The sequence below is a fragment of the Aulonocara sp. 'chitande type north' Nkhata Bay genome, linkage group LG7 (assembly GCF_057382095.1).
Source record: "Aulonocara sp. 'chitande type north' Nkhata Bay isolate Kocher_YH1m ecotype deep benthic linkage group LG7, A_spYH_male_GT1.1, whole genome shotgun sequence".
Classification (NCBI taxonomy): Eukaryota; Metazoa; Chordata; class Actinopteri; order Cichliformes; family Cichlidae; genus Aulonocara; species Aulonocara sp. 'chitande type north' Nkhata Bay.
In genome coordinates this window covers 14,813,333-14,837,145 of record NC_141350.1, presented here as the reverse complement: position 1 = coordinate 14,837,145, position 23,813 = coordinate 14,813,333, and the positions used below count along the sequence as shown (strand labels likewise).

At 42.7% G+C, this 23,813-nt stretch overlaps 1 protein-coding gene across 7 annotated transcripts; it reads right to left on the bottom strand.

Annotated features, from left to right (window-relative positions):
- Nucleotides 1-1,132: 1,132 nt before the first annotated feature.
- LOC147324801 (protein phosphatase 1 regulatory subunit 12A) lies at nt 1,133-22,277 on the bottom strand. 7 transcript variants are annotated; one of them, XM_086298852.1, is made up of 25 exons: nt 21,891-22,275; nt 16,849-16,979; nt 16,372-16,490; nt 15,047-15,203; nt 14,765-14,909; nt 14,595-14,669; nt 14,345-14,424; nt 10,232-10,440; nt 9,980-10,089; nt 9,691-9,885; nt 9,446-9,528; nt 9,252-9,341; nt 9,013-9,114; nt 8,815-8,916; nt 8,649-8,739; nt 8,440-8,565; nt 8,249-8,369; nt 8,020-8,123; nt 6,664-6,723; nt 6,551-6,573; nt 6,410-6,473; nt 6,169-6,273; nt 4,975-5,025; nt 4,705-4,755; nt 1,133-2,400 (listed from the first exon to the last, which is right to left on the bottom strand). In XM_086298852.1, the coding sequence occupies exons 1-25, from the start codon at nt 22,164-22,166 to the stop codon at nt 2,314-2,316; spliced, it is 2,757 nt and encodes a 918-aa protein (XP_086154978.1). In that variant the 5' UTR covers nt 22,167-22,275; the 3' UTR covers nt 1,133-2,313. The 7 variants fall into 7 exon arrangements, with proteins under 7 accessions (XP_086154978.1, XP_086154981.1, XP_086154977.1 ...); XM_086298855.1 differs by having other exon boundaries at nt 9,691-9,888; nt 10,232-10,416; XM_086298851.1 differs by having other exon boundaries at nt 9,691-9,888; nt 21,891-22,274.
- Nucleotides 22,278-23,813: the final 1,536 nt, after the last annotated feature.

The window sequence follows — 23,813 nt, the reverse complement described above, 5'->3', positions numbered from 1 at the left end:
GTCAGTCACGCTTGCACACTAAAAGTGAATCCAAAGTAAGATTTGGAATACCGAAGCCACCATAAAGCTGTTGCCAATTCGGTTTGGGTCTTAAAGTGTATGCTGCCAAAATATCCAGTTAACCAGTTACTGAGAGAAAATGGCCAAACAATCAACCTGAAAATTTTGGTCTGTTGCCTGTTTTATTTGATGTTGATCTTGGCTTTACTTCCCCGATTACAAAAGCATTGTCTCAGATTTATTTTTATTGCCGAGTCCAGAAAACAAACTATAGAAATAAAAATCAAATCAATTATTGACCGTCAGCTGACATGCAGCATTGCATTACTCGCACCTCTCGGTGGCGCCAGGGAGCTGCCCGTGCAGCATCTGGCATCATGCCGGGGGTCAGAGCCACAAACCCTGGGAAAAGCAGTGCTTTGTCCATATAAGGCTGCAATCCATCCGCTTCCCTCTTCCTCCCCAGTTCCCTTCCTCTCTCTTTCTCAGACCTGAGGGATATTTAGAGAGAGCGCCTCAGCCAGCCTGCCCTTCCTTATTAGGAGCTCAGCTTGTTGTCAGAGGTTCTAGCCTGCAGGACAGTGGTCCATCTTTCTACTCTCAGATGAGACAAACAGATGGATGGCTCGTGTTAACTACACTTTACTGCAAGTGGGAAAGAAACACTGGGACTCGCACAGCTTCACCCATATGTCTGAGCACTCCAGCATATGTGATGACACCAGCTTCTATCATGTCAAGTAGCTCTTGATGTATTTTCCACCTGGGAGCAGAAGCAGATTAATGCAGCAGCACAAACATACTTTAAATACATCTGTGTTGGACTGTTTCCTCTTTTAGGCCTCTTGGTGTGTTACAGCTGTTCAGTTTCTCTTTTTCCCCCCAGTGACAGAGGACATCTGGCTACCAGCAGACAGACTAACAGACACCGTGCACATGGATGATACAGTATAGTGTGGGAAAACAGAGCTAAACGCAAACAAACAGGTGACCGCAAAACATAAAAGTGAGCCACTCAATGACTAGAGTTACAAAAGAGGCAGGAATCCATCTGGGAACTGAGTGTTGTGTACACTGATAAGACAGTCTGCTTGAACAGAGGTGGATAATAACCAAGCATTTGCTACAAACACACTTTTATTAGGGTGCAGACATCCATTTAATATATTAGAAAACCAACATGTGAAGCAAGGCTACATGGAATTTTACTTCAAAGGGGTATTGTTCAAGGCTAACATTTATACACAGACTGTACATAACCATGCTCCTTTGTCAGAGGAATTGATGCCGAAAAATTATGAAAATATTTAATCCAATGACAACCAAAAACCACTCATAGCATAATAGGATGTGCAATGACCTCTGATATTCACCCATTGGTAATTTCTAACTCTACTTGCTTAAAGGCAAGCAGTCGTGAGGTGGTAAACTGAAACGTTTTCTGTCTGGAGGACGGGCAAAGCCTCGCAGATCTTTAGCGCTTTGCAGAGAATAAAGTGCTGCGGTCGACCGACCGGTCAGTTTTTGTGTGTGTGCTTTTCTTTTTTTGTTTTTAAGAGCATGGAGTGTATCTGTGGTCACAAAAATATAAAAATGATGTGGGGAAGTGCATAGGTGGAGAGGTAGGTGGCTTCAAACACTTGCACATGGAAAGACAACAACCCAACAGACCTTCACGGATGACTCCCGTTGTCAGGATGACGCTGAATGTTTAAACAAGAAAAAAGAAAGAAAGAAAAAAAAAAAGTAGGATGCACCGAAATCTTTCTTGCCTGACAACACATTACATTTGGACTGCGAGTAGGATGAGGGGATTGGGGGGGATGAAATAAAAATAAATTGTGAATGTGTGTTGTGAGATGTGTTCACAAAAATAAATACTAACTGGGAACTTTAAGGCCCAGACTGTCTTGTGTGCATCGAGGAAGTACGGATAGGAGTGCACAGGAGTGCGTTGGCGCTCACCATGACGCACAGTTTTGCGTGTTGCACCAGACACAGAGTGTTCTGGCTGTTGTCGGGTCTCATGATGCTACTGTGGAAGCCTCTGGCCGCAGCCACGGGGTCTTTGCTGTGACTATCCGGCATTAAGGCACACAAAAGACACGCCAGCTGTTCGCATAGAAGCACCACAATCCAAGTCATGCTGTAGTGCTCATGTACGAAGGACTTTCTGCTGCTTCTCTCCCCTTCTCTCTTTCTCGCTCTCTCTTTGGCACTGGGAGGAATGTATGGCAGGGAGTGATGGATGGATAGGTGGGTGGAGGGAGGCGGGGGGATCCCTGCTCTTCATGTCACTCTCTCTCCCTGCATCTATTTGGAGAGTTTGCTGATGACACGGATGAGTGCTCCATTTTCATCTTTAAGGCGCTGGTTGTCTGCCTTCAGGTCAACCAAAACCTGGTGGTAAAGATTAAACTCACTTTAAAACAAATTCTTTACACAATATAAATGCAGCTTTTATTTTACATTTGTCGTGGTCACATTACTGGATCAATGAGCTGTTGGATGTTAAGAGATTAATGCAGTCAACAGGTTTGTGACTCTGAAGCAAAACCCATAAAGCTTCTTTCCCAGGAGTCGCAGCGGCAGATGGATCTGCACAGATTTGACGTCGGATGCCCTTCCTTCCTGGCACAACCTTCCCAGGGTTTTCCATCTCCTCCCAGTCTTGAACCGCAGATTCGCATTAGGCGAATGTGTTAATCTGCACTGTAGAGCCAAAAACTATGCACAATATAAATTTGTCCAATCTCCCCTACAAGGTCATCTCCATCTCACCGTCCTGCTATTTTTACATTTCTCTCTCGCTCCCTCTCTGGAAGTCAAGCTGACCTCACTTTCACGTCGAGGGATCAGAACTGGGTCTCTGGCTCTGAAGTCCACAGTGTCTAAGCCCAAAGGCAATGCCTGAGGTCAGGAGCACAAATGGAAGAAAGCTAGAGCTTTATTTTTTTGACATTCATGGGCTGAGCAGTGAATTTGTCCCCCATGGTCGGGTTGTCAGCATAAAGTTCCGCTGTAACATCCTGAGGTGTTGGAGAGAGGACCTCTGCCCTCATGTGCTGCCTCACAGTGCATTGAAGGCTTATTTATTTTGGCCTCTGCCCAACAACCAGCCCAACTTGCCAGATTTTTGCTTTCTGCAGCTTCATCCTCTTCCCATAAAATGAATTTAAAGTTGTAGGATTGCCATTTTGTCAAGGCTTTCCATCACAGATGAAAACGTGGTTGAAATGAGATATCCAAGAAGTGATTTTGAAAAACAAAAAAAGCAAACAACAACAAAAACAAAGGCCCTGGGAGCTGTTTGGCCGTACACAACACCTTGAAGAGGAGAGGAGCCTAAATTTATTCGAGTATAGCTTTTGCAGTTTTTTCCAGCAGGCACTGTGACCCACTGCAGCAAAATCAGCACATGAAACTAAACCACATCATTAATGACTTTGCCATTAACTTCTAAATCAGCAAGCTCAATATAAAGAACCAGTAAACAGCACTTCCTAAAGTAAAGTAACAGCTATCAGTGTAGTTATGTGTGCTTTGTTTGTCTGATTAACTACAGGGAACAAAAAGGCTGATATAGATAACAGTGCCATTTAGTATTTCTACTTTTACATTAACAGTACAGAGAATTGACATCCTGTTGATAGGCTGGTTATTAATAAGTCAACAACTCCTTTTAAACCAAAGGGTTGATTATAAATTGCTGCCTTAGCCTCCAAGCCATCAGATGTGTGATATATATATATCAGGTGTGGATAAACTAAGCATTTAACATGTTACATGTTGCTCCGTCTACAGTTCACTGAGGCTTTGAATATCAGAAGTGGAACTAATAAACCAACTTGATAGCAGAGAACGAAAAAAAAAAGACAATAGATTCAAACCTGGATCTAAAGAGCTCATTGAATTAGAGTGTGATACTGTAATAAGATGTAACTGTTGCAACAGTCTCTTGTGCCCCTTCTTCTTTTCTAAATATTCCACAGCAACCTGTAAGTGGAATTACTAGAAAGTGGAAGTTTTAGCCACAAAGTTGCCGAGTCATAAACCCGTCTGCAGACTAAATAACTGCAGAGCTCCAAACCTCCGCTGGCATTAACATCAGCACAAAAAACTGTGTGCTTTCATGGCCCAGCAGCTATGTAGGTAATGTGTAGGTGGCCCAGTACTTTTTTTATATATTGCACATAACTAAACACTGGATATACAGGGAAGCAGCGAGCCTGCCTCAGTCAGGTTACAAAACTAAATATCATCTTGTTTATTTGATGTTTTAGAGTGGGTGACACGATGAGCTTTGCTTTTTTTTTTACCTTACTGATCCATTTAGCTTTTAGCATTTTTAGTTATTGATTTATAAATAGAACTATTCTGTTAAAAGCCATGCTTAATCATTTGTCTACTGTTACACAGAAGTTTATTATCTTTCGAGAAGGCAACAAAATAACTCATTCTGTTCAGAGTCACAATGGAGACCGCAGAGACATAAGATGCCTCAAGTTGCTAAGCAACTAAATGAAGAAATTGGCTCCAACAGACACCACCCTCGTCACACCACCTGGACACGGTGCAAAACAGCTCTCTACCTTGTGCTCTCACCACACTGCTGGACAGCACAAGCGAAAGCCAAGCTAATCGAGCAGAAGCATGCAAAAGTGCCCGTGGGCATGATAAGACTCGTTCTCAACATCTTCTCACCTTTAGCTCCTCCTCCAGCTCCGCCATTCGCCGCTCCAACATCCTTCGATCCTGGCGCCGGGGAAAATACGACATGGGAGGGTGGGGAGCAGGTAGAGAGAGAAAAAGAGAGAGTGACGTAGAAGGAGCACAAAAGTTGAGCGAAAACAAGCGAGGAAGTGGTTTGAGTGAGTAGAGAATAGAAAGCGTCAACAGACAGCAAGAGTGGCTGTAGTGTGGCAGATGAAGCGAAAACACAGCAAGTAACATCATTAGCAAGGGATGCATTACCTTCCTCTCCCGCTCCAGCAGGGCTGAACAGTCAGTCAGACGCTCCTGTCTCTGTTGAATACAATAAACCACGTTTACATAACCCGCACTGGTATTTTTACATGATCACATGCAGGCCTGTATGCAAAAAGACATCAAAAAGGTACACCCTGGAACCATGGACACAATAAGCCTGCATGTGAAACTGGGAGCTCACTGCTAGTAGTAGCAATCCAGAATTGTATTTGAATTCTGCTTCCTTACACGTCCTGAGGATCTGGCCCCGTACAGAGCATTTAACTGTCACAGTGCAGGCTTACAAGTGATTTACTAGAGTTTTCAAAAGTAGAATAAGAGGCAGAGCCTTCAGCATTCAGGCACCGCACCTGTGGAACCAGCTCCCAGTTTAAGTTCAGGAGACAGATTACTTTTTTTTCAGAAAACTTAAAGTTGCGACAGGATTAGGTGAACATGAACAGAACTCTCTCGTAGGTTCAGGCTGCTGGACTACACATCACTACTGCCATTAACATTTGTCTTCTCTCTCCTGTAGTTTGTGTTTTGCACTGTTTTTCCCCCTCTATGCTCTCCTTTCATCGACCAGTCATGGTAGACTGATTCTGCTGGACTTCTCTTGCTGTTAAAAGAAAGTTCTTCCATCCCACTGTTGCCAAGACCCTAATCACAAGGGCTCATCAATGGGGGCTCTCTGTCTAATATTTTAAGGACTTTAAATTTACAAAACAAAAACCATAGTTGTCAATTGGTGCTATATAGATCAATTTTAATTAGGGAAAAAAATGTAAAAACAATTACTAAATAAATAAAAATTAAAAATATCCAAATTCTAAGAACCTTTTTAATCTAGTAGCGGTCTCACTTTTCCCTCATCTGGGTAGAGAATTTGAAGGGTTGCCTACGGATCACTGACTGTACAATACACTCCCATTGGAGAATACAAAAAAATAATAATAATAATATGCAGAAGGTATGAAACCAGGATTCAAATGCAGTCGAAGGCTTAAAACAAAGGGAACATTATATGGGTTTCTATATTTAGCAATAGTATTTGAAATGAGGTTGAAAAAAATCATAAGCAGTAACAAAGAACCTGCCCTACTAGTTCCACCACTATGAGCTTCTTGCTTTGACTCTGCGTGGTGAAAGACGACAAGAACAGTTTCTGTTTGACTTTTTGTGTGTATTTGTTGTCACCTGCGTGGCCTTTTCCAGATCCAACCTGGTCTGAGTGACACTCCTCTGAGTGTCCTGGAGCTGTGACTGGAGCTGGCTGTTTTGTCTGGAAACCTCCTCAAACAACTGACAAACACCACACACACACACACACACACACACACACACACACACACACACACACACACGCAATGAAGAGTTAGGACAAATAAGGCAAATGTATCGCATGATCTCAACAGCGATACATTTGCTGTCGGTTCACCTTCTTAAAGTCCTTCGTCTCAGATCCTCCTCCCCGTGTACGGTCGCTATAGGATGAGTCCGACCTGGTTATATGAAAACAAAAAGGTCATCCACACTGTGAATGGAGAAAATTCAGATCAATCAAAAGTGGGATTCATACCTGGAACTCAAACGTTGGTCTGTCTGTAAACAAGAGGGGGGGAAAGCAAATACCTTACAGCTCTTTTCTTAAGTTACATTCTAATGAGATCACAAACAAGAGTTCACGCAGACCTGTGAATTGAGCCCACTGGTGGAAAACTCTTCCTCTCCACTGGGATCATTGTCTTCACCCTGCAGACGACACAGACAGAACAATAGGTTCTTACAGACATTGGCCCACAACAATCTACTAACTTTGTGTTGCACTCCGTCTCCGTTTTTTGCAAAACACTGGGAAATGCCTAAAGGCTGCCGTGTGGTGGGACACACTACTGGAGTACAGAACCAACACTTATGCAAGCTCCCGAACCAAAAAACAGAGACGGACGGGAGTTAAAGGTGGTTAAGATGAGACGCATGAGCAGAAATATTACAGTACTGTGCAAAAGTCTTAAGCCACCCCCGATTTCTTTATATGTTGGTAGGAAAATGGTAAATAAATAAATGGCATCAATTTACTGACCAATTTCTGCTATTTTTTTAAAAAAAAAAAAGAACACACTTCACACAGTACTGACCTATGCCAAGGTTTGAACCAGTAGCTCTTTGGAAATCAACAAACAATAACATTCCTTTCAACATGGTCAGGTACAAGGACTGGACTGGACTTGAATGAGTGAAAAATAAGCCAATGTCCAAAGCAAAACTTTGGAAGACTTTCAGAAAGTCTGGAGGACTATTGGATGGCTCATTGGAAGTGAAACCCAGAAAGAGTTAGGGGTGGCTCAAGACTTATGCACAGTACTGTATGTTTAGCTGCGATGCAAGCATTTTGTCATTGAGCAGTCCAATAATCAGATATAAATTTGTGTCTACTACATTTCTGTGAGTTAACTCTTTTCCTACAAAGACGACCTCCCTGTATCCTTAATGGCTTTTGATGCAAACCCAGTCATTTTGTTACATAAGCTGAAGTATGACGACCTGCTCGGTTCAGAGAAGAGCTTCGACAGTTATCTCTAGTAGGCTTTCAAGGGGTAAACAGTTAAGCTAAATCAATTTGATAGTCTGCATTTTTTATTAGACTTGAATGTGAATAATTCACAAAGCCAGGAGAAACGTTACCATGTTTGTAACTTGTTTAGCCAAATGCAATAACTTACTAATGCAAAGCTAACATTAGATTCTTACCAGAAAAATAAACAGAGCGCCAAAAAAAATCTTTTCACTTGAAAACTAAAAGGTTTTTGGCCAGCTAAAGGCACTTTAAGAGTTTTAGCTCTCTAGTGAATATTAGAGTGCCTGACTGTTTTTCCCTTCAGTGTGATGCGTTGTGCTCCTTCTTCATAAAACCCTAAAGTCAAGTTTTCCCCTTATTCCTCCTCATCGTACACATCTTCGTTTTCTATTTTCTCTCGCCAAATTTGTCTCTTCTTATGAGCATATCCATCCTGCATTTCATTTTTCAGATTAATAAGCAGAATTTACCTCCCCGGTCCTCTGTGCCTTCCTCCTGGCTTGAATTTGCCTCCTCTCATTGCGCTCCCTGGCCCATCGCTCTGTCTCGCTCTCCCCTGTGTTGGCCTCCACATCTGGAACAAAGCCAGACAGCAGCCTTTTAAGACCAAACTAATGTTTGCGAGCAAAAACCACACGCTGATGAGCGAAGGAAATGTGAAAACAAAAACCCAAACAAGCAACAAGGGCGGCAGCCTACCTCTTCTGTCAGAGGTCTGAGGTCTAGGTGTGCCAGCAGGTTGTGTGAGGCCCAGCAGGTCTGACTTCTGCAGGCTGGCAATACGAGACCTCCAGCTCAATTCCTGTAAACACAGCATCCCCTACTTTGTGACGTCACATGGTGTTACATAAGGACAGCAGTCAACAGGCCTCTAAAGTGCCGGCTCTCACCCCTTCCTCGCCCTTCTTCTGCTTTGCTTCTTTCTCCTTCTCCTCTTCCTTTTCTCTCCCTTTGTTGTCCGTCTTCATGGTCTGTATGGTCTTCTCTGCCTCCTGCAGATCTGTTAGCGTTACCCCCTTGAGGTGAAAGAAAACACAGTCAAGCGCCAAACTGACACAGCCTCTATCAGTAGGGCGAACATCTGAGCAAGTATCCCCACCTGAGTGGAGCGGCGGGATTGCCGTGCATGTCGGGAGCGAGCTTTCCTCTGCGCCTCTGCCTCCTCATCCCGCACTGGTGTCAGGTAGGACCTACATTAGCCGAAACGCAAGTTTAGCAACAAAGTCGCGCCCTTCGACATCCTCAAAGACACGCTTATCACTCACTTGCGCCTCTGCTTGGCTTCCTGTTCGCCTGCGGTCGTGCTCTGAGAGTTGGAGGTGGTAATGGCTGGTTGATCCTTCTTTTCCGTCTGTTCCTGAGGAAGTCTTTTCGTAGAAAGAAAGATGAAAGGTGACTCATATTGGTCCAAAGGAAAAAAATAAATAAAAAAAATCGTACATGCAGTGTAAAATGAAAAATACCTCTGAGCCAAGACACTATTAAGGCGGCCGAGTCCAGCAGAGCTCGTTCCTGTGCTAGCTGAGGTCACGGTGGGGTCATCCAGTCTCTTTCCATAAGATGAGCTGGAAACAAGACAGAACCCATTGGAAACTCAAAGGCACCTTTCACAGCCGCGCACAAATTAGCGTTTGCCGTTAGGGGACAGTGACAATTACACACAAACAGCAGAGTTAGACGGGCAGTGAGCAGCATGACTGACCTGTGAAGCAAAGACGGGGTGGAGCTAGTGAGATCATTTCCTGACTGACTATTGAAGCGTCGGGTGTAAGAGGAGCTACGGCTTAGCCAACTGAGAGAGAGACACACACACACACACAGGGTGACAAGGGGACATATGCAGGGATTCGGATTCTGGCTTCACAAACGCGGACGTGTATGAGAGTTGAGGCCCACCTGTTGGAGTTGTCAGCAGTGTTATCTGGAATACTGAAGAGTCTCCGTGTTGGATTGGGCGGCACTCGAGCAAGCCTTGGTTCCTGAGCGCGAGGGGGAAGAGATCAGTTTGTCATTTATTTATGTGACTCAGTGAATGGAGGCAGTAAAGAAGCCTTTATTTGGCCTGTCAAGCTAGATTTATAGAAGTACGACTGTGGTTTCATGAGTGTATAAACCTATGAATCACGCGAGCGCCTGCGTACCTTGGTGTCAGCCTCAGAGCTGAGGCGGGGGCTGGAGGCAGAGCGGCTCATGCCGAGGCCGGACTCTGGAGGTCTGCTGGTGTCCTGGCTGGGGTCAGATAGCCCAGCTGAGCCCAGAGTCACAGAGCTGTCCGCCTTCCTCAGAGATGTTCTCCATGACCCCGGGGCTTCAGTGACTGGAGGCTTGCTTAATTCCTGCTACACACACAGTCAACATTTTTATTATCCTGCCTTGCTGTCACACAGCCGTACATGCATCTCATGTGCTCCAAGTCTTTTTCCCGTTTACCCTTTTCACTTGGCTCGCAGTGGTGCTTGTTGACATGGAGGTAGGAAGCAGATTGGTGGTGTTGCGCTTGTTGTTCAAGTTGTTTATGATTTCTCGCTTTTTCGCTTTCTCTGCAAGAGTGCAAAGGTTATTAAAAATGCTCTTTTGCCTTCTTTGTATGAGCGCAAAGGTCATTAGGATTAATCAATAACAATAACTCTGAACTATAAACACAGCCAGCAGGTACTTCAAAGCAGAAACAGCTTCTCTCACCTGACTCTGCATCGCTCTCAGACTCGCTCTCCTCCTCTGAGCTGGAGCTGCTCGAGGCTTTCGCCTGGCCCTGAGACTGGTTCTGTCCCGCCTGGCCCTCCTCCTCCTCGTCCTCTGCCGGACTGCTCTGCAGGGCAGGAGGCGGAGGGTGCTTCTCCCGCTCGTGGAGGCAGATCTTCTCCTTGCTGCTCATACGAGAGATAGAAGTCCTGCAGGGGCGGGGCCAAGGTGGGGGTGGGGGGTGGGGGGGTGGAACAACAGGTGGCATGCAGGGAGCTGATCAGTGAGGGTAATCATTCCATGTGCAGCCAATTAGAGCGAGCATGCATCAATCAAGACCTCGGTAGGTGAAACAGTGGGTCATTTTCTGTGCCGCCGTTTCTGCTTCGTTTGTAATTGTGGCCAATTGCTTTGCACCAATTCGAGCCGTTTCCTTAAAGTGAAACGTTGAAATCATTCACACAGATTAAGGAGCAGCCACAGAAGTGAAAAGAACAAAAAAACAAATGCTGTCTCTCAGTGCCACACTACATATTAATGGTAAATAATATGGTTTACGTGCACATTTGGCCCTATTAACCAAGACATCAACAGCAAAGCACCCATCCTCTGAAAAGTGTTTGAATTATACTTGTTTTTACTCGAGAAGGAGAAACAGTGAAAAATGGCATTCAAAGATAAAATAAGACATCTTTTCACGGAGAAACAAAGTATGCGTTTATATCGTCAACAACACTTAGAGGGCAATCATTTTATACTACCTGAAAAACTTAAAACATCCTCGCTTAGTTCTACATGACTTTTCAATTCAACATTACAGAGAAATATTTATGCTTTAGTCAGTTTCTGTTTCTTTTACCCCGCTTGACCAACTTCTACCGGTTTTTGCAAAGTTTTGAAAAAGTCCTTTATTTCTACTGTCTACTGCATATTGTTAGCACACAAAGAAACATGCTGGGATAACAACAGGACACCTTGGGACACTCTCCAAAGACACATTGTTTACCTTTAGAGTTTCCTGGTTAAATTAATGTTAAAAAAATGTTATAAAAAATGTATATATTTTTTCTTTTTTTTGTGGAGCTTTTAATCAACTGCTTGCAAACGCTTGCACTGCTGCATGAGAAGTCACAAATTTGAAAACCTTTTTCTGACATTACATCATATCCTGTGCATCTACTGCTCTACTATTCCGTTCCACCCTTTTGGCCTGGAAGGCCCTTCGTACTAAGAGCAAAGAGGATCCTACAAATTTAAGACTGTTTAGTCTTTAATATCTAACGTGAAGGAATATGACAGCATTATTTGAATGTCTTTAAGTCACTGGCATTTTTTTTTCCATCTGTAATTTTGTTTGTTTTTGTTCTTGGAATCTTTCATGTACAGAAAAAAAGAATCCATCTACCTAACCATCTCAACCATCTTTAAATGTATGAAATACATCTTTAACACTGTTTTCTTGATCCCCTGTTTACATGAGCACATCACATCGGATGTTCTGTGAGCGAGCACACCAACCTTCACTGTAGTTTTTACGCTGCATATACTGCGATGTTGGAATTTACTCGTATCACCCACCATTTTATTTTACTGTTAATATTTTTTTTTCCTTCTAGTGTTTGATGGCAAATATAGTCTTGCTAGGGGGACTTAATTATTTGTTGTAAGCAGTGTTGGGTAAGTTACTTTAAAAAAGTAATTAATTACTAATTACTTAGTCAATATTGTATTTAAAATACTTATCTAATTACTGTGTCTGAAAAGTAACTTAATTACTAAATAAGTAATTTACTAAATACTTCTTAAAACCCCTATAAACCTTGAGTGGACAATCAATAGAAATTAAACTCTTTAAATAATAAATACATTTTTTAAAGACGGAGACTCTACAGTACGCAGCGGTAGCATCTCTTCCACAATGTAGCCTGCAATCATTTTTTAAGCTCACCTTCAGACGCTTTCTGTGCTGCTGAAGTAAAATCAAGTTTTGCCTGCTTAGCAGGAGTTGCCGCGGTGTTATCCATGGATGATGAACAAGGATCACTCGGAAGTGTTTGTCTATGCTCTCGTGTCAGGCGCTTCAGTAGATTACTCGTGCTATTAACAGCAGCCGATAGTTTTTTCTCCCCAGGACATAGCTTACATATTACTGTAATATTCTTGTCTGCTTGTTTCAGAAAGGTGAAGAGACGGGAATATGTCCATTTCATAAAACAGCCACTCGCTTCAGCCGAGTCCGACATCTTCCGCTTTAGAACAGCGGTCCCCAACCCCCGGGCCTCGGACCGGTACCGGTCCGTGAGTCGTTTGGTACCGGGCCGCGAGAGTTGAGGCTCAGGTGTGAAATGTATAGTTTTCAGGGTTTTTATCGGTTTTCAGCGTTATTTTGTTATCGTTTTTATCGTTTACTCAGTTTTCCTGGGTCTTTTCAGGTATGGTTTATGCCCGACAATATTTTCATGGACCGGCCTTTAAGGTGTCGCGGATAAATACAACAAAATAAAACTAGTACCGGTACCGAAAAAAAGAAAATTTATTCATACCGGTCCGTGGCGCAAAAATTGTTGGGGACCGCTGCTTTAGAATACGACTATGCAGCAAACTGGCGCGAAATGATGTGCACCTGCACTGCAACGATGTTAAAGCGGCAGAGTTTACTTCTACGTTTAGAAGACAAATTATTGAAATTAAATAATGATATTCAGCCAGTTTAATTATTTTACAATGTAACGCAAGTAAATTGTAAGTAACTGTAATTAAAATACCTAAAAATGAACAGTAATTAGTTACTCTACTTTTTCAGTGGAAAAGTAATTTAATTACAGTAACGCGTTACTTAGTAACGCATTACACCCAACACTGGTTGTAAGCTGCCATTTGCAACAGGCTGGATTTAGCATTTACAATGTGATCAGCAGTGTTGGGGAGTAACGGAATACATGTACCGCCGTTACGTATTTAAAATACAAAATATGAGTAACTGTATTCTGTTACAGTTACAGTTTTAAAAGGTGGTATTTAGAATACAGTTACTTTGTTGAAATAAATGGATTACACGGCGGTACTTTCCTGTTTCATATTGTCGCGGGTCAGGACTGTTTGGGTTTTGTTTGACAGCTACGTTCTGTTGTTCCAGGTGGCAGCGTTACGGTTGCCATGGTTACAGGGTGACGCTCTTTCTCTGCGTGTTTCCTGGGTGAGAGACCGGCTTTTTGTTGTTGTTGTGCTAAGCAGGATGCTACATGCTCTAAAGAATGTAGCATCATGGGCAGCGTAGTCCGTGCTGCTGGGAGAATGGACTGCCATACCCGTTATGTGTCTGTGAGCGCGAGGAGGGAGAAAAGGGCGAGTGGAAAACTACGAGTTATCATCGAGCAGAAACAGGAGCTGGAAGCATGTAAATATAATAATAACCACTGCAGCCAAGAAGAGTGTCTGATGAGCCCAGTTGTAAGTAAGCTATTAAGACGCTGTGTTCGTGTTTTCCTCCAAAACAATAAGTTCCGTTGGAGCAGCCTTTCAACGCCTCACTCTGTTTCTCGCTAGCAAAGTTGACCCAGACAACGAAGTAAAGCTATTTTTCGGCTACGAGCCCAACTCGGAGCCCGACATATTAGTCAGAGGTCCCTTTAATACGGTTCGGAGCCGCGGACCTTCAGTAACAGTCATAAATCACACAGCAATAGTACATTCACGTAGTTGTAAAAAAGCATGATAATATATTAAGTAATCCAAAGTATTCAGAATACGTTACTCTCATTGAGTAACGTAACGGAATACGTTACAGAATACATTTTGGGGCATGTATTCTGTAATCTGTAGTGGAATACATTTTAAAAGTAACCTTCCCAACACTGGTGATCAGATGCAGACTTAAAAAGAAAGCATTAATATTCAGTATGAAACTGAGAGACAGACTGCTACATCTACCCAGGTTGGTGGGTAGAAGTAACACAGCTGAAGGGATGGGAACACTGGGACTGTCACACCTGCATGCAGACAACAGCTGGATCAAGGATTACTGGGATTGGGCTGAGGAACAGCATAGCGTGTACACACTCACACACACAGATATACACAAACATACGGACGCACCAACACACTGGCACTGACCTGCGTGGGCGGACTGGTACCATGGGGATATGCGAAATGGGCTCAATAACAGGAGTCTGTTTCTCTTTCTCGCTACGTAACTGAAGAGGAATATAAACAGACATAAACACAGAGAGCACTCGCCGCTGGAACGCCATCAATCATGACAGGTCTGTCCGAGCAAGTGAGATAGTCACAGTGCCTTGTGTGTGTGTGTGTGTGTGTGTGTGTGTGTGTGTGTGTGTGTGTGTGTGTGTGAAGACAGACTCACAGCGTTCTGCTTCTTCTGCAGCTCCTCCAGAACGTCCACGAGGTTCTCGTCTGCAACATCTAAAGGTGTTTGTCCCTACAAGGACAGCCACAGTGATCAGTGATGGCACATGCTAAAGCTCCAATCACAGACTGAACTGCAGAGGGAAAGCTTGTTCGCCGTGCCCTCACCACATTGTTGACGGCACCCATATCGCACATGTTGTCAACCAGCAGGCTGCACACCTCCTCCTGCCCCCAGTGAGCTGCTGCGTGCAGAGGCGTCCACCCGTCAGTGTCGCTGCAGTCCACATCCACCCTGCACTGTAACAGTACCCTGAGCGAGGTGAGGGAGTTGGGAGGAGTGGAGGTGGGGGAGAGAACAAGGCTAAGAATAAAAGCCGTTTGACTTGGCATGGTAACAAAATTAAACAAAAGTCAACAAGCTGCTCTTATGTGTGCACTTATGCTCACTTCAGGACTTCAATGTAGCCTTTGGCAGCGGCGACGTGTAGAGCCGTTGCCTTGGTGTTTGGGTGAGGTGTGAGTGTGCCGTCTCCTGCCAGCACCGCCATGGCATCCCGGAGCATGATCCTCTCCTCTTCCTTTCGGGCCGTATCCACGTCTATTCCTGTGACAAGCAGTGACAACCTCGAGTTAAGAAGCACTTCAAAGCATCTAAAACTCCCCTTCCATTTAGATCTATGATGAGTGATGACATCGGGGTTACAAGTCAGGTTTAATGTACTCTAACTTAAGTTTTGTTTACGAAAAGCTTACAAATATCAGGACAATTCTGTAAGTAAAGCATCCCACACACAAAAAAATAAATACTTGTGAGTGTAAATTTATCTCATATACGTCATCTGTGCTCCCGGTTGTATTTGGATCTCAGCTAACACACATTCGACAGAGATAAAAGCACAAGCCTGGAGTCCAGAACAATTAAGGTCACAGAACATTTGGTGCACGGCCGCTGTCCTTGTTTCTTTGCCTCCTTTTGGAATGAACAGGAAAAAGGAAAAAATGAAGTTCTGAGGCTCCATATTTATAAAAAAAAAACAAAAACTGAAGCCTGAGCTCTGTATGATTTCCTGATTATTGCTGCTTGTGAAAAACTAACGCAACCGGCACCAAAGCTGTGTAGAATCATCAGTATAGTTAATTCCTTGAAATACTCCCAACATCATCGCTTCGGTTGACTAACACATGTGAGCTCACGTTTGTTTTCAGTCTTCTAACTTCAGTAAGATTACTGACTGTACATAAAAGTTCTCTTTTAATTTGGCATCATCACTCATCACACTGAAAATTTGATTTTCGGTTTCAGGATTGCAGGTTTGGCTGATTAAAGGACCTAAAAATACAGATAACACGGAAACGCACAATATCCGATTACAAGCAACCTTGCATTTGTGTTGATTCTACACAAAAGTAGGGTTTATATTGTCTTTTAATTATTAAGATGGATGTGCACATCCCAACAGAACTGACAACCTTGAATCAAGCCCCCGTGCGCTCACATTGGGAGCAGTTATCTTGCACAATTGCCCATATTTCTCGTGTGATTAACCTTAAAACTGAGGAAGCATTTCAAGGCTAGGATCTCAATCGATACTGTGCCCAAGTCCAGCTGAACTGTACCTGGAGCCACATCCTAAAGTGCACTAGAGTACGGCACCCAGCAATCACAATAGTCAAACAAGCTAATGTGACTGCATGTTATGAGTCACTTAGAGGGAGGACACCAGAAAGGTGGAGAGGAGAGGTTCCAATTCTCCCGTTTTTGTTGCTTTTACCTTGTTTTTTAATTTCAGCTTTCAGGAGCCTTTCCATTGCATCTTCTGTGGCAACATCCAGAGGAAGCTCTCCCTCGCTGTTCACTGCTCCAACATGAGCACTGTGTTCTATCAGATACCTTAAAAAACAAAGATACATTTGTCAGATAGCAACGGTAAAACCTGAATGGAGGATAAACGAGTTTTCTTGGCACCCTCCGATGAGCTTTTGGCCTTCAGTCAAAAGGAAGATCACTGGTTCACTGAGTTTAAAATACATTTTTATTCAAGTCAAGTAACACCGACTGTTAGCCTTAAATGTATGTCGACCGATTGTGCAGTCAACCCCCTCTCCAGAAGGCCAATCACGAGCCTGGGAAAACCCTGAATATGTGTGAGTTTTATGTGTGTTATCTAACACTGATTTACGTCTGTGTTTTCTAATCCCTCAGCACCACTCGGCTGTGATGTGACAAAGTGATGGTGGTCGACACTCACTTAGCAATCTGGATGAAACCGCAGGAGGCTGCAGCATGCAGAGGAGTCCAGCCCTCGTTGTCTCCTCTGTTGACGTCGCTCCCGTTCTCCACCAGGAACTGCACCATCTCAGCGTTTTCATCAATGCAGGCCTGCCAGAGGACAAACGTCCGCATGATTGATTGCCGTGTACAAGTGTTTACTGTTTATTCTGACATTAACAAATGGATGCCAGTCTGAGTACAGTTTCAGTACAGTAGAGGAGGTCTCTGACCCACTTCACCATGGTTCGTTGCTAAAGGCAAAACTCCAGACTCTTCCAAAATCTGTTAAACTCAACCAAAGCAGCGGGGCTAAAACAATGACTACTGTGTCTCCTTGCTGTAATGACTTTCTGCTAAGTGGGTTGCTAAAAGCCCTCAAGTACTTTCCAAAACAGTCATTTTGCAGCACAAGTGAAACAGCGATTCTATTTAGCAGCTTTTCCTCAAGCTAGGTCGAGCAAAGAATCTAAGTGTGATCAAACACAAGTCCCGGGATAAATCCCACGAGGACCTCATGGGATTTTGCTATGATAGGTTACTTTGATTTAAGTTAATATTTATTAAAAAGAGCCAGATGGAAGGTTCTTGTACTGAATAAGTGTTTTTTTTGGCTGCTTTTTCACTCATTTTCAGCTGATGGTTTTCAGAGGAATGTTTTTATTTGGTTTTTTAAGCCACTTAACTCTGACCTATGAATCATTCAAAAACTAACTCAAGAGATAAACCAGTTTTGAATCTAAACGTAACAGTCAACTTCACCAATAACCACTTTTAATTGGCAGCTATTAGCTAACGACAACATTTCCCGGCATGGTGTGCAGTGTGTCCTTAAACACTGAGGAAACAGAACAAGTGGATGACAAAAGGAGATGTGGGTAGCTTTAAAAAAAATAAAAATAAAAAAACTGGCAAATGGACAGTCTCTTAAAGTCATGGCCTTAAGAAATAAGGAAAAAAAGAATCCAGCCGAGACCAGAAAGATGGATCTGGCCTTTCATCCATCTACTGTTTGCTCTGGTCTCATCAGAACGGTGGCTGTCAATAAGCCATTTTTAATTAAGGGAAACGGGGAGAAAAGCCTGAGGTATGCGCCAAATTACACAGGAACTGGACTGAAAATCAGTGGCAGCACCGATTCCTCACGCCTGATGGATTGACGGATCCAAATTTGAAGCTTTGAGCTCAAAAAGGCAGCCAACATCCAAAGAAGAGCATCGAATGTCTTTCAAGAAGCCTGGAGAACAATTCCTGAAGAGTACTCAAAGAAATGATAAGAAAGCTTGCCAAGGAGAGTTCAGGCCGTGTTGAAGAATAAAGATGGTCATACCAAATACTGACTTTCAAAGGCATTAAATATGAACAAGCTTCATTTTTAGCTTGTATAATGTATTTCCATGCATGTTTGCAAATGTTTCCGTATCTACCACTACACCAATTTCACATTTTCCTATCAAAATATAAAGAAATGAGCCGTAGCTCAGAATCTGTGCGAAGACCAAATAAATAAAATGTTAATAACACAAAAAACTAAAAATATATTACTAGCGTCTGTACCTACTCTTTGATGGTGTAAGAATCAGACAGGGAGTAACATAAGATTATGCTTTTGTTATTCTTCATTTTTGGGTGAAAACTGATGTAGACACTGACTTTATAAATAGCATTATTAGTTAATTTACGAATGTCTTTTAATTACAGGGATGCACTGATATATTAGCTCACATTCACTAATGTTTAACTGTCAATTTAGAGCAGCGTAAATGTTCACTGACTGAACTTTGCAGCACTCCATAATTCCATTCACCTGTCTATGAAATATTAGTAATGCTCTGTGTTTGTGAGTCTCTACTTCAAAAGTAAGATAATAAGTAAGACAATAGTTTACTCAATATGTGATATTATGGCAATTTTGAACATTTTCCTATATTCTGAGTATTTTTTATTTAATATTTGCAGAAAATTTGCCTCCTATCAGGTGACCTACGCAATCGTCTCGTAATCAAAAGCAGTCGTGAGCGTGCAACGCCCTCGAGCTCTGAGCAAACATTTAGTCACCACAAGTTGCAGTCGGTTGCAGAATGTGAAAAAATTATTTTCTAGTTGCAAGGAGGTTTCTTTCCTATTTTAACTTGTGTAACTTTGAATTAGGATGCGGTTTTGTCATGCTGTGTGCGTCCAGTGTTGGACGATTTTTTCAGTAAAGTCGCTTTAATGCAAGTTTGCTCGGCTAACACCATCTCGGGAAGGCGGTGCATGAGATGAGCATTTTCATTGATTTGATGATAATATCGATATTTGGTGTCCCGGTATCGGTACGATATGAAAAATATCATGACATTATGCTGCCCCACGGCTATTATAGCCTACGACTAAAACTAGGCGGGAAATAAATATTTGAAGTAACAAAATAAAATCAAAAACTACACTTTTGAAGTTTTTGTCTTATTTAACTTTGTCAACAAAATCAGCACGAATAGGCTTTGGTAAATACTTTTGTGTTTACTGGAAAAACCACATGTGTGGCTGTGAATCAGGTGTTTGCATTGTGATCACCACCCTGAGCTTCTGAATAATTAAAGAACACTAAAACTAAAACTGGCACCCTCTCTGAAAACTAGCTAAATTGAACAGAAGAGAACGTTTTCAATCGTAAACAATGAAACCACTCTTTATTAAAAGAGGGATCATGGTGTGCCATCTTTTTAGTGGGTACCTGTTGGCAATGAAGCTATTCCTCTGTATTTTATCTCATATATGCATGTATGCAAAGACAAGCTGCTGCAGACTCACTCTGGAGGAGTTTTCGACGATGCTGCTTCTCCAAAACGAGAGCGATTCTGAGTAATCAATAAGTGAAATCAAAAGTGACGGTCCATATTTTAGATACAGTGCCAACACAGTTTCTCCTGCTCTCTCAGAGTTTGCATATATGTAAACATCTGTAATACTCTGAAATACAAATGAAGTTTAAAAAAAAACTTTTCTTTTTTTTAAAAAAAAAATAGCTGTCAATACATTTCACTAAAAACTACAAATGTTAACTTCACGAAGAAGGTTGCAAAGTCATACGGATTCCTCCTCTGGGGACTACAGTGTTTATTTAAACATTATAATAAATTTAGTGGCAATCTACTGCGTAGTTGCCGAGATCGGCCTGGGCCAATGCGGCACATAGCCAGTGGCATGGCTATAAATACTTGATAAAGGTGGAGATTTGTCTTTTTGTGACTCTGAAGCAAAGCTGAACTGAATACTAACAACAAAACGATTAGTTTAATCTGCACTGGTGTCTCATTTCACTGATGTCAGCAGGTGAGATGATATTTACTCAAAAAATGTGACGTTACCGAAGCAGTTCTTCTGTGGGACGTCACAGCGCCAAGTGTCTGTAACACGTACAGAAACGTCTCCATCAGGCCTGTCTTAAGCCACCTAAGAGGCTTTTCTTTTAGGCTAAATCAACTAATCACAAAGCTGGGGAAAGCCTCCTCCTTCCCTTTTATAATATGAGAGATTTAGGCAGGTAATGCATGGGAAAAAAAACAAAAAACAAAAATGTGATCATTGTAAGAGCTGAAAATGGGGCTCAGTAACAGCCGGAGCGGGGGGGGGCGGGGGTCGCCCACTAATGGAGTGGGTGCTCTGAGCTGAATGAATGAACAGTGGGTACTTCTGGCACCCTGCGTGTGACGACGGTCCATACACACACATACACACACTCTCAGCAGACTCCTTCACTGGGTCATCAAGTGACTCATTGTGAAAATCGCCTTTGACAACAGCAGTTTGTGCTGTTTGAGGCATGTTTTCCATTTCTTCATCCGAAATCCCTAAAGTCCCCTCCATGGGGAACTGGCAAAGGGAAGGAGAAAGAGAAAGCAAGAAGAGGAGGAGGAGGAGGAGGAGGGAGAAGACAGAAAAGGCTTTGGATGAAGAGGATGGAAAGTTTGGAGAGTGCGGGCCCTATATTTAATTCGAGTTTCCAGGCAACCGATGAGCAATAGGGGGAGAGAGGGATGGAGGGCAAGGAGGGTGACCACACTGGGTGACCGGTCGGACATGTGGAGCCACCAGAAGACTCATCTGAACCAGCCGTGGTGGGGCAAATTCACTAAACTGCCTCAAAATTGGGAGGGAAAAACCACATCTGCATGAGCACGCAGGCCAGAGGACTTCGAAGCAGATCTTTTCTGTATGTTCTCAGGAATCCTGGTCAAAACTCATCTGACCCTGCTTTCACTTTATGAGATGAGACAGCAATGTGTTTACCACACAGTGCCATTAAAGTGGAGGAAATGCTGCATCACCGAGGGCCTGTGTGACAGTGATGGTGTCCAGAGTGAGCCTGGGTGTTATGACTTAAGTCAAGAGCAGGGACAAGAGGAGGACTTGAACATGCACCGAACAAGTCCAGCCTGTCTTCGACTCATGAACGCAACAATCACGAAAACTGCAATAATAAATGTAAGGGTGAAAACTTCAGTTATAATGCCCTCCCTCTTTTCTTTTTTGCTTTAAGACCTTTAGATAGGACGGTGAAACTCTCTCCCCCACTACTTTCCTGACTCTTCGGCAGGGCCTGTATGCCACAAGCCTGCCCATAACTGTCTAAAAATGGTCCACCAGGCTCTTTGGTTTTTACCGTCTGCTGCCCTCTCGTTCGCTTTTTTTTACGCCATAAAAAGAAGCCTGTAATTTACTAAATGCAACAGTGCGGATCAGACAGCCTCCCAACGGGCTAATAAACCAAGTTTGCTAGTGTTAAACAGGCCAGAAACTCTTCCCGGACTTTATAAAACAAACGCACAGAGGAATGAGTGATGGATTACAGGAGCTGCTGGGCTGGAAGTACGTTAGTGGTCCATTTTACCTGTGAGTCCTCTTCGCTGTGAGGATCATTAAGGGATCAACGCTGAGCCCTTTTCCCTTTAGATGAGCGACAGTTGTAGCAACTGTAGCGATTAGCTCGGGCAGAAAGGAAAACTAGCTGCTGACAGTTAGAGGGGCAAAACTTCCTACCTGGTGAAGCGCTGTCAGTCCGTCTACGTTAGCGTGGTTGATGTCAGCTCCCTGTCGGAGCAGCGCTGCCACCTCCTCCCGGTCTCCGGCGGAGCAAGCAGCCATAAATACGGCTCCTTGGGCGAACCGAACTTTCGCCCGGCGCGTTCCGGAACCGCTCGAGATTTCCCGGGACTCCGAACCCGTCTGATCCGTCTCTGAGCCCAGCCATCGCTGCAGCTGATCCTGCCGTCGCTGCTTGGCAGCTTCGGACCGGGAATGGTCAGTGGCCGCCATCTTCCCTGGTCTGTCCCGGACAGATTCAGCTCATGGTACGAGGAGAGAAGCGGAGTGCCGTGTTTGGATTCCGCACCCCCGCCCTCAACACACCTCCCGGACTGCGCCCCCTGGCGGACAACACGACATAGCGAACTTCTGCGACTGAGTGGCAGTTCTGCGCTGCCTTCAGGAACTACTCGGAAGTTTCCCTGTTATTTTTTTTTTTTTACCACAACCACATCAATTTAAGGGGAAAAAAAGTTCAGACAGTTAAGATGACCAACCACACAATCAAAGAAATAACACAGATTCCCTTTTAATATTTGTTATATTATATATTTATTATATTATATATTGCAACACAAACACAAAATTATATAAGTAAATACAACAGTTTTTATGTTTTTCTGTCATATTATTTTAATGCTCGTTTTTTTCTTTTTTCTTTTTTTTTCTTGTTTTGATCTTTATGAATAGAATAGAATGCCTTCATTGTCACTATACAGATGCATCTCCTACTCAGTGCAAACATGGCGGTGGGGGGTAAATACATATGAACAGTATTTAGACAATATATATATATATAATGTACAAATATAAAAAAAAAGAAAAGAAAAGAGAGAGAGACAGAAAAGTAAATATGTAAATAAACAGCGTTTTGTATTGTTTGGGTTATTGCACATGGAATGTAGTTTTGCACAGTGGTGTGTTTATCAGTGCATGTGCATGTGTAAGTTAAGGGTAGTTATGGCTAATAACTGGATGATACCAAGTTCACCAGCTTTCTTAAAAGGCCAGAAGTGATGAGACTTATGTGTGACACGTTTTGCTTTTATATGTGAACAGAATGGGGGGGATATTCAAATACTCCTCTAACCAAAACAACAATAAAAGCTCCTCAATTTGACCCAAAAAACAAACTCCTTTTTTTGTACTGAAATAATTTAACATATTTTAAATTAAATCAGAATCAGAAAGACTTTATTTATCCCCAAGGGGCAATTAAGATACAACAGAGCAGCATGACGTTAAAGATAAGGACAGGGCATAAACAGGCAATAAGAATGAGTTGATAAATACACAGAATATACAGTATATACACAGTTTTAGAATTAAAGTGACTGAATAAGTGAATGCACTGCTGTGTTATGTTAGTAACTCAAGAAGAACTCAAGAGTCATGCACTTTCATGCAAATATAATGGAAAAGGGGGATAAAAAGTAAAATATATATTCTTGATACTAACAAGAATGTATTTTGTTTGCATATGTAATATATTATCTGTCCAGAGGATACAATATATATCACTTGGATTAATTGTTTTCTGTATGGCATTTTCAGTCTCTTACCACAGACACAGTCACAGACTAGACTGTAAGCTGCACAGATTCTGTGGCTGTAAAACAAACCCAAATCATCACCACTCCACTCCTGATCTAATCTGAGATTGTCTTATAAGTCTTGGCTTTTTTTTTTCAGATACAAATGTCATGATCCTTTTAGAGAGAAGAGCATTTCTCCTGAGAAAACACGTCATACTTATTTAGTCTTTTTTAATTGTTCTCTCATGAACTTAAACATTTAACATGCTAACTGAGGTCTGTCTAGTCTGAGATGTAGCTCTTAGTTTTTCATAGTTTCTCTGAGCACTTCACAGTCTGATGT